This window comes from Brachionichthys hirsutus, unplaced genomic scaffold (genome assembly GCF_040956055.1).
Source record: "Brachionichthys hirsutus isolate HB-005 unplaced genomic scaffold, CSIRO-AGI_Bhir_v1 contig_970, whole genome shotgun sequence".
Taxonomy (NCBI): Eukaryota; Metazoa; Chordata; class Actinopteri; order Lophiiformes; family Brachionichthyidae; genus Brachionichthys; species Brachionichthys hirsutus.
The window spans coordinates 37296-50000 of record NW_027180692.1 but is presented as its reverse complement, the minus strand read 5'-3'; the positions used below and the strand labels follow the sequence as shown (position 1 = coordinate 50000).

At 47.8% G+C, this 12705-nt stretch overlaps 1 protein-coding gene across 1 annotated transcript; it reads left to right on the top strand.

The window, feature by feature from the left end:
- Nucleotides 1–405: 405 nt before the first annotated feature.
- LOC137916437 (protein TANC2-like) lies at nucleotides 406–12489 on the top strand. Its single transcript, XM_068759461.1, has 16 exons — nucleotides 406–534; nucleotides 768–964; nucleotides 1060–1168; nucleotides 1874–1996; nucleotides 2221–2358; nucleotides 2462–2560; nucleotides 2876–3058; nucleotides 3762–3855; nucleotides 4537–4670; nucleotides 4759–4882; nucleotides 7084–7259; nucleotides 8769–8901; nucleotides 9468–9559; nucleotides 9643–9777; nucleotides 9885–9985; nucleotides 10764–12489. The coding sequence occupies exons 1-16, from the start codon at nucleotides 445–447 to the stop codon at nucleotides 12487–12489; spliced, it is 3654 nt and encodes a 1217-aa protein (XP_068615562.1). The 5' UTR covers nucleotides 406–444.
- The last annotated feature ends 216 nt before the right edge of the window (nucleotides 12490–12705 follow it).

Below are 12705 nucleotides of genomic sequence, written 5' to 3'. Positions count from 1 at the left end.
AGCCTCTGACAAACACACTTACCGTTTATTACAAGCACTCCCCTCCACGGTTTGCTTCTACAGAAGACGTTATCAGAACTGCAGTTATGTAAAAAAAAACATTGCCTCTCTTTTTCTTTAGTAAAAACTCATATTTTAAAAGTATGATTAATCATAATTAATCACAGCATCATACTGTGATTAACACTATTATTTCTTCATTGGTTAACAATGCTCAGAATCGCGCTCTGTCGATCTCCGACCTCAACTAATTCCAGTTCAAGTAGAGGCGCTGTTAGCATGAAGGTAAAGCGTCTGTTGACTGTGAGGAGAATGACGAGCAAACGCAAGTGAAGGAGTGACTCGATGCATCGAGGCTGAACGCAACGGCTCTGCTTCGTGCTGTTTGTCGTTGTGTAGGTGGTTCCCGTGAGTCTCGCCGAGGTCTACCTGCTTCAGCTCAACATGCGCTTTCCCACCCAGTCATCGTTTCAGAGGGTTCTTCCACTGCTCAGCGCCTCCGTGGCGTCGCTACACCCGCTGTCCGACCAGCAGGTAGCACGATCGCTGTGTGTTCGACATTCATGTCACCCTCAGGAAGAATTACAACAACGTTTCCGTTTTTTTATCCAGCGTGATCTTTAAATGTAGCGTGTTTGATTACTGTATTACCATGTTAGCATTTGGCTCACAGCCTAGCTAAATAAACACAGCTGCGTCTGAGTACAGCCTAGCTTGTCTGAAGACAGAAGAAATGCGCTTAAAGTGTGACTGTTCCTCTCCTGCAGCTGTTTGAGGTGGTCAATGCTGGTGCTCTGACAGGAGAAACGCTACACTGGGCGGAGTTTGTGCACCATTTGGAGCAACTCTCCTCCTTCCTGGTGCAGAGGAATGATGGCGGCAGAATGCTAACTCATGACTCCTTCAGGGAGTGGCTGATGTGGAGAGAAGAGGGTCAGGACGACAGGTTCCTCTGCGACGCCAGGTACCCTCGACCAGCAGAGAGCGTGAGCAGAGAACAAAAGGTTGTCATGTTTCACCCAGACGTTCACACTGTCCTCTGTCTGATCCTACTCCCAGGATTGGTCACACTCTTCTGGCCTTCTGGCTCTGCAGGCAGGAAGGGAAGCTGAACCGACAGCAGATACTTGAGCTGGGGCATCACATCCTGAAGGCTCACATCTACAAGGTCAGTCCACAAACACACCCGATGGCTCATTGTAAGCGACAGGCCGAGGGCGTGAAGCACGAAAAGGTTATAGTATGGTGCTATAAAGAATATCAATCATTCTTTCAGTTCAATGGAGAATAGTACAAAGACGGCATATCTGTATTTTTGTAAATAAATGATTATTTTGTATTTTATGTTGGCAAAACATCTCGAAAACTTCATAAGAGTAGGAACAAAAGCCCGGAAACTGCTCAACAACACCTGATCAGACCATTTTGCAGCTAAAGAGTCATTAGCATGGGTGACAGCAGGATGATAGAGGATGAGAGGAACATCCTCCAAAGGCTCAGTCGTTCACAAACAAAGATGGGAAAGGTTCACCACGAGCAAATCTGCAAAAGCTTCAAAATTTTAGGACTTCAATATCCACAGGTCATAATATCCTTCCTTCTGAAAATCTGGATAAATATCTGCAGTAGCCAATAGATGGATATGAAAACCAACGCTGAATGTTTGTGACCTTTGACCTCCCCTGAACAAACTGCATTCAAAACTTGGGTGATTCCGTGAAGCGTTTTCATACATGGGCTCAGGAATACACTGGAAAGGACACGCGTAGAGGGTAGAAGTGTCCTCTGGTCGAATGAGTCCACAGATGGGCCCCTGATTACTCCAGCAAGACAATGAAGCCTCATTCTGCGTTCATTCTTCATGTTTCCCTAGGGTCTGAGTAAGAAGCTTGGGGTTTCCTCCTCGGTTTTGCAGGGTCTGTGGCTGTCCTACAGCACAGAGAACCTGAGTCCTGCTGTTTCATCCCTGCGCAACATTTACACCCCCAACATCAAGGTAGCATACTGCACACTGGGTTTGGTACCGTTCACGTTCTGTCCCCATCAGAGAGGTAAATCGGACAAAGACGTTGCACATTATCATGCTAGGTCTGATGCTTCAGGCAGCAGATTTAAAGACAGACGGTCAAATGTCCGTGTGTCTGGGGATCCCTGGGAGGCTGCAACGCCTCATGCCAGACATGACTCAACGTTTAGGAATGCGACTCCCTACCTGTCCAGGTGACCAGGTTGCTGATCATGGGTGGAGCTGATGTCAATTATTGCAGCAATGTCCTCAGCAATGCCCCCCTTCTGTGTGTCCATGCTCACCTGGGGCACAGCGATGTTGTGTCTCTGCTGCTTGACCACGGCGCTCAGGTATGCGTCATTGTTTAAGGTTTGATCATGCCTGATTTGAATGGACTGATGTGTGTGTGGTTGTGATCAGACCTGCCTGAGGCTTTCTGTGTCGTATTCCTAGGTGGATGCTCAGTCACGTGACGGCTGGACCGCCATGGCGTTTGCTGCTGCAGCTGGGCATCTGGATATCGTAGCCGTGCTGAGTCAGCACAGGGCTCAGGTAACCGTCTTCCTGTCTGCCTGCTACATTCTTTCATTTCTAAAAAGCCCTTGCTGTCTTGTTTCCGTTGAAAGTCCTTAAAATCATAAATCATCGACATGTAACAATACCAACGAAAAAATTCCTCAATTGATGCAGAATAACAATAAATTAAAAAGACGCATTGTGTCATTAAGGTCACAAATTGGAAAATGATCCTTTTCTGTGTCTCCCGGGACCCTAAAAGACCATCTGTGATGTGGTATTATAGAAAGCATAGCTCAAACACTTCAGGGTTCCAGGTACAAAGACCTCTGTGTCTCCCTGTGTACTCAGGTGGGACATGTGGACAGCTCAGGTCGATGTGTTTTGGTGCATGCGGCCCAGCGAGGCCACCTTGATGTACTGCGCTTCCTGCTGAGGCATGCAGATTGGAGCTGCAGCAGCCAGAAGGTCACCGGCAGGTTCCAAGCATTGCAGCAGGCTCTGACTGCAGCAGCCAGCACGGGCCACACAGAGGTCAGCAACAGACGCACACGTTTATCATGCTGTGTGGCGCCTGATCATGACACGAAGGTGTCTCTAGACACTTCCCAGCTCGGGCAGAGAAAGACGTGCTCTTAAGGAACCCAACTCGTAGTGGCTTTTATTCTTCTCCCCTCTTCGTATTTCATTCTCCCTGGGAACATCGTTTCCCCAGCCCGGAATGGGGCCACTCGCGGTTCCTCTCAGACGCCGCGTCGCTGCCAACCAGAGACTCTCAGGAAGCGACCGTGCCACCAGTTTGCCCGTTCATCCTTATGTCCAAACCTCCGTCCTGCGCGGTGACGGCGCTCCCCGTCGTGTCTCACCCCGAGCCGCTGGGGTTCAGCTGGGTTGTGTTCTACGATGGTCCAGCAGCCGGATCCTCCGTCGCTCCCCCCCAAAAACCCCCCACCTCTCTCCGTCTCGCTCTCTGCCTTGCTCAAGGGCACCTTGGCAGTGCCCTGGAAGTCAGCCACCAGCCACACTCCATATTTTTGTCTCCGGTTCCCAACCCAAGTCCCAAGCGACTGCCCCCCACAGACCGTTTATCTCACATGTACCGTATAAATCGAGTCTAATGGTGAGATGAAGGCAGGAGCGAGGCAGTCATCACTGACTCTACATGAAGTATCTGTTCTGCTGATTAGCGTTTTGATTTAGGTTTATTCGATGCTGTTTTGTCGTTGTTTGTGATCAGATGGTGTCCTACCTCCTGGCTCTTCCAGATGAAGAGCAGAAAACTGAGGAGAGACCTGAGATCAACGCAGCGGACAGTCTGTGGGGGGAGACTGGTACTACGACAACTACGACACTTTAAGCAAAGGCATCAACGGCGTTATGGTTCTCCCTCTGACAGTCAGAATGTTAGGAAATAGTCATATCGAAGCATAGTATCCATTATTAGCTTGATTTTATTGCTAATTTTGATGAATGAATTGGTTGTAGTTTGTCATTTAGGTTGTGGCCCAAGTGGAAGCAACATCAGGCTGTTGGTTAAATGTCTCTTCATTCGTCAGAAACTTTAAAGAGGCGTTTGCGGGTCGACTTTCTGTCAGTTTACAGTGACATCATTTCCAGTTTAGGCATCAGAGATTAGATTTGAGATGTATTCACCCGAATCAGCAAATTGTGATTCCTTTGGAACAGTGTTTTGGAAGGTTGTCGATAGATCGAGGTTATGTCTGTTTTAACAGTGGATAAATGCAAATGCAGGTGTTTCTTTTGAATGTCACCCTTGGAGGGAATATTGTTGTCCCGGTGGAGGGTTGTTGTGCTTCCTGTTCGAACAGTTAAATCTCTGAGCTTCACACGATCCAACAAAGCGCAACGTCATAAAATCTGTTTGTCTCTGCATGCAGGGATCAGTCAGGGACTCTTTTATGATCTCTTGTTTTTCACATCCGAGACTATTTGTTTTCACAGACGTATTCATTCTAAATGTGTCAATCTTTGCTTTTCTGTCTGTCCATCAGCTCTGACAGCAGCAGCAGGAAGTGGCCGGCTGGCTGTCTGCAAGCTGCTGTTGGATCAGGGGGTTCACATTGAGCAGGTCAACAGGCGGGGCGTTGCTCCCCTCTTCAGGGCAGTCAAACATGACCGCCTGAAGGTAGAGCGTGAGACGCAGAACACACACAAATACACACATCACATTTGTTTGATCGATCTGCGAGAGCTGCTAAGTGTCTTTGCGTCAGGTGGTGGCGCTGTTGTTGGATCACGGCGTGGAGGTGAACACGGCCGACCACCAGGGGAGAACCGCTCTGATGACGGCAGCCTCAGAGGGACACGTGACCACTGCCCGGCTGTTGCTTGATCACGGTGATTGATGCTTTTTGCTGATACAATTGTTGGGAAGTATCACGGTGATGGTAGGAACAGACTTAAGTCCCGTTTCGGACAACAAAAGCAGATAAATAAGTCGAGGAAGGAAGTTAAAGGGGGAGGGGACAGTCAGAGAGTCATTTCTACTGAGTCAGCAGTGTTGGAGACTGTGCAAGGATTTGGACGCAATAATGCAGAGCAGACAAAGTCGAAATTAGTTTTAAACATTTTAATGAAAGAAAACAAAAATACTTTATATACAATCCTGACCTAAAACAGATTTAAACAAAATACACTGCCGAAACACGAAATGTGGATATGAAAACATCGAGAAGAGGATAGACTACGACAAATACTGTACTTTTGTCTTGTCCGGTGAGGGGTCACCACAGCAACCCAACCTTCTCCACTTCACCTTGTCCTTTGCATCGTCCTCCCCAACACCAGCCACTCTCATGTCCTCCTCACTACGTCCATGTCTCTTCTCCTGGGTCGTCCTCTAGTCCTGTCCTTTGCATCGTCCTCCCCAACACCAGCCACTCTCATGTCCTCCCTCACTACGTCCATGTCTCCTCTCCTGGGTCGTCCTCTAGCCCTGTCCTTTGCATTGTCCTCCCCAACACCGGCCACTCTCATGTCCTCCCTCACTACGTCCATGTCTCTTCTCCTGGGTCGTCCTCTAGTCCTGTCCTTTGCATCGTCCTCCCCAACACCAGCCACTCTCATGTCCTCCCTCACTATGTCCATGTCTCTTCTCCTGGGTCGTCCTCTAGTCCTGTTCCCTGGCAGTTCCATCCTCAGCATCCTTCTACCGATATAGTCCCCGTCTCTCCTCTGGACATGTCCAAACCATCAAAGTCTGGTCTCTCTGACCTTGTCTCCAAAACGTCTAACCTTCACTGTCCCTCTTATCTATCTATCTGTCCTAGGCTTTCTCTAGATCTACAAAGACACAATGCAGCTCCTTCTGACCTTCCCTGTACTTCTCCATTGCTAGCCTCAACGCTATCATTGCGTCTGTGGTACTCTTCCTCGGCCTAAAGCCATACTACTGCTCAGAAATACTGAGGTTATATAATAAAGATTAATGGATAAGGTGAGACAGGAATCCCCTTGGAATATGATGTTTGGGTGATCTGCAATGAAAAAAGGAGCAGGTAGAGGATAATTTAGAGAAGTGGAGGTCTGCTCTAGAAAAGAGAGGAATGAAGGTACCAGGGAACAGGACTAGAGGACGACCCAGGAGAAGATACATGGACGTAGTGAGGGAGGACATGAGAGTGGCTGGTGTTGGGGAGGACGATGCAAACAAAAGGACTAGAGGACGACCCAGGAGAAGACACATGGACGTAGTGAGGGAGGACATGAGAGTGGCTGGTGTTGGGGAGGACGATGCAAACAAAAGGACTAGAGGACGACCCAGGAGAAGAGACATGGACGTAGTGAGGGAGGACATGAGAGTGGCTGGTGTTGGGGAGGACAATGCAAAGGACAGGACTAGAGGACGACCCAGGAGAAGAGACATGGACGTGGTGAGGGAGGACATGAGAGTGGCTGGTGTTGGGGAGGACGATGCAAAGGACAAGTGGAGAAGGTTGACTTCCTGTGGTGACCCGACAGGAAAATCCGAAAGTACAGTCGTAGTAGTTCATCATGAGAAACATAAACATCAATCTTATAAAAAACATTTTTATTGGCATCAAATACAACATTGTTATTTTATTTTCTTGTTAAATGTTGGATTATCTTGGAATCTGTATTTTAGTGCATCCTTATCATTTAGCAGCTGTTTGAACAAAACTCTTTCAAGTGTACTCTTTTCACGTGGATGAGAGATTTTTCATGGTTAACGTGTCATTTTTTCAAGGACAGTAAACAGTAGCTGTATGCTGCTGCTTCGTCACCCAAAGGAAACAACTCCAGGCTTTTGAGACATTTTTGTGCAAATTCTCATTCTTGTAAACATGAAAAAAAATATCTAAAAAAGGCACTTCTCTCTTTGGAGAAAAAAACCAACAAAAGTCACCCTCTCCATGTTTAGTGTTTGGTTAGATTTTCCCAATACTTTTTGAGATCCAACAATGAGGTTTTCTTGTCGACAAGAAAATGGATGTAATTTAATAATAATGCTGTCCTCTGTGCATCAATTTGTCTTGACCTTAAGTTTAATTCATACATTTCAATCTCTCTGTTTCCAGGAGCGTCACTCGACCAGACCGACAGGGAAGGGTTAATGGCCCTGAGCTGGGCGTGTCTTAAAGGAAAGCTCCAACTGGTCAGAGAGCTGGTGGAAAGAGGGGCATCCACCACCCATGCTGACCGCAGTGGACGGACCCCTCTAGATCTAGCTGCCTTCTGTGGTGACCCAGAAGTGGTGAGTGGTCAGTTTTATTTCTATAGCGCCAGATCACAACAGGAAGTCATCTCAAGGCACAAGAGCAAGACCTTTGGAGACGGAGCAAGGAAAAACTTCCTTTAACGGGCAGAAACCTTGGACAGGACCTAGGCTCATGGTGGACAGCCATCTGTCTGACCAGCTGGGTTAAGAGAGAGAGAGAGAGAGAGAGAGAGCACAAGACTACGGGGAAGAGAGACTGACATATATTTATAACATGAATAATCAGGTAGAGAGGGAGGAGCTCAGTGTGAATCCACTGGACTTACTTAAGGTTTACTGTACTTAAGGTTTACTGTACTTAAGGTTTACTGTACTTTACTGTACCTCTCATCCAAGAGGCTTCTTCAGTTCTGAATGGCTGGTAGAGAGTCCAGATACTTGTTCTCCTGTTGGAGTAGAAAACAAAGAAAGGGCCGAAACCAGCAGGACAATAAGACTCACCAGGAGTCATTAGCCTTCATAAGATGAAGGGTCATTTCCCCCCACCATCATGTGGGCCGTTATGGTGAGTTGCATGCAGGTGTGAATGGTTGTTGTGTTGTGGGTGTTGTAGTGATTTACTAAACCTCTCTCCCGGTTCTTTGTTCTCCTTCGTGGGTGCGTATTCAACGAGGAGGACGTGGGTTAAGATTAAGACATTTATATAACAGATCAGTACAGTTAGTTCAGATTATCAGCGCTGAGGTTCAATCCTGTGCTTTCTGAGTGTCCCAAGTCCAAACAAAGGGGCCGTCCTCTGCTTCCGTGTCTTCATATGTCCATGAGTCCGTCCCCTGAGGGTGGGGGCCCGTCCCAGCCAATCTTATCCCCTGTTATTCAGCGTCATCATGTGTCGTCACCAAATGAGACGTTCAAGTGAATCAGTAATAGTAATACAAAAATAAATGTAATGTTTTCCTGTTGTGATGTCGGCGTGTAATCACGTTGTGGAATCCCATCTAATACGGAAATACCCTCCAGTGTTTTGGTTGTTTGTTGTTTTCTGCTCCAACGGGGGTAGAAGAATCTGGATTCTCTACCAGTCAGGTTTTTTTCTCTCATTGTTCTACCTCCGGGTGGCATGGTGGAGTAGTGGTTAGTGCTTTCACCTCGCAGCAGAAGGTACTGGGTTCGAATCCTGTCTGTGCGGAATTTGTATGTTTTTCCGGTGTCCGCACGGAGTTCTCCGGTTTCCTCCCGCCTCCAAAATCATAGAGCTTCGGTGAATTGATGACTCCAAATTGTCCGTTGTATGTGAGTAAATGTAGGCGCGAGTGTGAGTCTCTCTGTGTGGCCCCACAATGCACTGGCAGCGCATCAAAGGTGTGCCTCGCCTGTCGGGCTATGCTCCAGCAACGCCTGTGACCCGCAAAGCAGATAAGTCTCTACAAGAATATTGGATGGATTTACCTCCACCTGGATGACTGAGAACCGGCTCCTTCCCATTTGGAAATCGGAATCCTTGTTGCATCAATGAATCCCGACGAGTGCATCCTCCTGTGTCAGGTGCAGTACTTGGTGGATCATGGTGCGTTGGTGGAGCATGTGGACTGCAGTGGGATGCGTCCTCTGGACCGAGCAGTCGGCTGTAGGAACACTTCAGCGGTCGTCGCTCTGCTCAAAAAGGGAGCCAGAATAGGTAGGCAAAGACTTTGTCCCGTGTTTTTTATGGTTTTAAGCAGAAGGACTGCACTTATGTCGTGTTTTAACAGCTTTGCGGTGCCCAAAGCGCTTTACAATTACAATTACAAAAAGTAAGACACTTTTCTAGACATGTGATGTAATAGTCAATCTTTATCCATCTGTATGTAAGGCATTGATCACCCTGAGCTCACCAAACATGAAAATGATCACATCTTTCCTTTAAGAGCCGGTCAAGCCAATGATGGGATGCAAATTAAAAATGTTAAACTGCCCCTTTAAAGATTTGAGGAATTTAGAGGAACAACAAAAACCAAAGCAATGATAAAAGATAAGAAAGGACCGTATAGCATTTATTGCAACACATGCTCCAGTGAAGTACATCAGGAACATAGTACAATTTGATATAGGACATCGTTTTAAACACATACATTACATATGTGTTTAAACGATTATTATTATTATGTTATTGTAAGTGAGAAGAATGTTGGTTGTGTTTTAGCAGTTATGAACATACATCCGCGTGTGTGTGTGTGTGTGTCTGTGTGTGTGTGCGTGGGTTAGGACCAGCAACCTGGGCCATGGCAACCTCCAAACCAGACATCTTAATGGTTCTGCTTAGCAAATTGATGCAAGAGGGAGATAAATTGTACAAGGTTAGATACACACGCATACACAGACACACACGCACACACACACACACACACACACCTATTTCCGGTTGTGTGTGCATCTGCAGCAAGGTAAAGCCAGAGAAGCAGCTCATTCGTATCAGGCAGCACTGCAGAAGTTTCCCGGAGATGAACTGAAGCCGTTCAGACAGCTGAGAGTGTGTGTGCTGCTCAACCTGTCCCGCTGCCACCGGAAGACGAGCGTGAGTCTCCCCAGAGGCTCGAACATAAACACTCTGTCAACACTACATTATGTATTCTTTTGACGGTAAAGTAATATAATTGATACAATGTTTTGATCATTTTGAAGGACTTTGACCTTGCTGAAGAGTTTGCCACCAAGGTGCTCGAGCTGAAAGCTCAGTCCTACGAAGCCTTTTACGCCCGAGCTCGTGCCAAACGCAGCCAAAGGTAACGATAGCTACAGGTGAATGGGTTTGAATAGAACTAAGCAGCCCTGCCAGATCATCTTTAAATATTATACAGTCTTTTCAAAGGCAAGTTTTGAAGCTTCCGTAGCTTTCACTAGGGGATAAACTCTGTATCATCAGCATAGCAGTAATATCGAATGCTATACTGCTGTATTTCATGGCCAGGTGGAAGTATATTGACTGAAAATATCATTTCCCTGTGATTATCCTCAGTTTCCTAAAGACTGAGGGAAGAATTGGTCACCAGTAAATGCATTGTAAGCGGTATGACAAGGGGTTGTCGAGTTCCAGGGATTGAGTTTCTTTGGAAATGTTCCAGTTGTGCGCCGTCTCATTCCGACCTGGCTTTTTCACACTGACTTAAACATCTGATTCAGAAGTAGAACAAAAGGTGCATTAGCCAAGTTTTGGACAGACTATTTAAATGCCCTCACCTCTATCATTAGAGGACTAAGTACAGTAGTTAAGTGCATTGCCTTCCGACCACAGTCTAATGTAGAATAGCGTGACCCCGAAGACTTTTAGAAACTGTCTGTTGACTTTTAGAGTTAACACCTTGGAAAACATCCAAATTGGTAAAGCGACCGTTAGGAGTCAGGGACTAAAGACTGAGTAGAGATTAGGGGACTGAAATGCTTTGTCTCCTTTCTGTTACTTCTGTCCTCGACCACGTTTCGACCAAAGACTTAGCCAGTCATCACAGTACTCTCTATATTCGAGAAACAAATCGTATTTCTGTGTTCTTGCCCATCATTTAGACGGTTCCATGCAGCCCTAGAGGACCTGATTGAAGCCAGTCGCCTGTGCCCATCCAACAGGGAGATCCAGCGCCTGTTGTCTCGAGTCCAGGATGAGTGTCGGCAGGCTACGCAACAAGAGTCTGCCCCTCCTTCATCGTGTCAGTCCAATGCAGCCATGTCTGTCAAGGAGGCGCAGTGCAAAGATTCAGGCGGTCCGCAGGGGCAGGACAGGGAAGGACTTGAAGAGGAAGAAGAGAAGGAGGAGGTTTACAGGAAGGCCGATGATCTTCAACAGTCCTTCTCCTTTCAAAGTCACGACGCCCACTGCCGCCCTGGCGTCTCCTCACCATCTGCCCTTACCCCTTCTCACCAGTATCATCGCCTACACAGCATTGACAAGCCCATCGCCTCCTCTCGTCCCTGCTACTCTCTACATCCTTCTCCATCCTCCCATTACCATTACAGCTCTCCTCCCTCCCCAGTGCAACATCAGCATCGAATCTCGGAGCAGAACCAGGGCGTGCAGCAGCAGCACCACCAACCGTCCAATCACAGAGCCATTCAGAAGCACAACCCTGTCCAAGGCCAGTGGCACCAAGCGGCCAAAGTTCAGGTTATCAGAACCAGTCAGCCCAGCATGATTTTGGGAAGCTTAGCCTATTCCAAGTTGGGCCAACTACCCCAAGAACTGGCTGAGCTGGGGGAAGTGATTTGCTTGAAGCCCATAGAGGCGAGATCTAGTTTGCAGGTCCAGGCTGGTCTGGATTCTGGAGCTTCATACTCAGCAAAAGATGTGGATGCTGACTTTGTTTGTCAGACCAGACCTGCAACTACATACGGCAGGGAAGACGGAGGGGCGAGGGCGGGGGTACATCGGTTTAGTCCGGCTCGTCACCTTGCCCGCAACCAATCCAAAGCAGCCCGTTATCCCTTGGAGGTCACTGAGGCAACGTTTGGGCCTTCTGATAACCTTCCATCATTCAACCAGTATCATCATCAGGGGGAATTAGGAAACCCACTTTATGCCCCCTCGTCTTCCTCAGCTCTTCCCCTCAGTGTCCGTTTCTCCAGCAGCGCCGGCAGCCTTTCCAGTGGGCAACCCGTTCATCATGGCTATGGCTTCAGGACATCTGCCTCTGCCCAGCAGGTGGATTTGCCATCCGACCTGGCCTCTGTGGAGGAGCTTCCTGGTTACCATGATGATCTTTTTCTGATCTCCTCTCCCCAGTCAGAAATATCCATGGTAGGAGGCGGCACGTATCCTGGAGAGGCAGGCCGTTCATCAAGGAGCACTACTTTTATGGGCATGGCTGATAGGACAGGGAGGGTGCACCAGCAGTATCAACAACCAGCGCCATCCGGTTCTGCATCGTGCATGAGCCCTTCCCGTTCCTGGGCTGTGTCCTCTGTGGACACAGTGATGACCTCACCCAGCAAAACACCCAACATTCCAGGTCACTGCCATCCATCCTCCATTGCCTACCACAATCGCAGCAACAACAATGCCCACAATGGCCATCTGTTAAATGATAAGCAGCTCGATCACTACGGCGTGATGCCAGGAAGCGGCCCCTGGACGGACGCCTCGGTGCAGGCTGCTGGTCAGAGTCCATCTTACCGCGATGACAAGCTGCCTCAGGCCTTCCCAGTTATTCCAACTTGCTCAGAAAGACAGATTGAGAGACAAAAGGTCCCTGCCGCTCCCATTAAACCAAAAAGGCCCTTTGTCGAGTCCAATGTGTAGAGAGAAGCAGAAGTGTTCCAACAGAGATTAGGGAAGCAGGTTAATGATCTCTAATGAGTGCACTATAGTCCGATGTTCGCTGGCGCTATGAAATAATGAAGGCCCAGCTTTGCTTCAAACAAACGAGATGTGTAGTTCAGGCAACATTCGGTAGGGCAAGATGCAATAATCGTTCAAACGGGGACAACAGCACACACTTTCTGTCTCCCTTTGAAT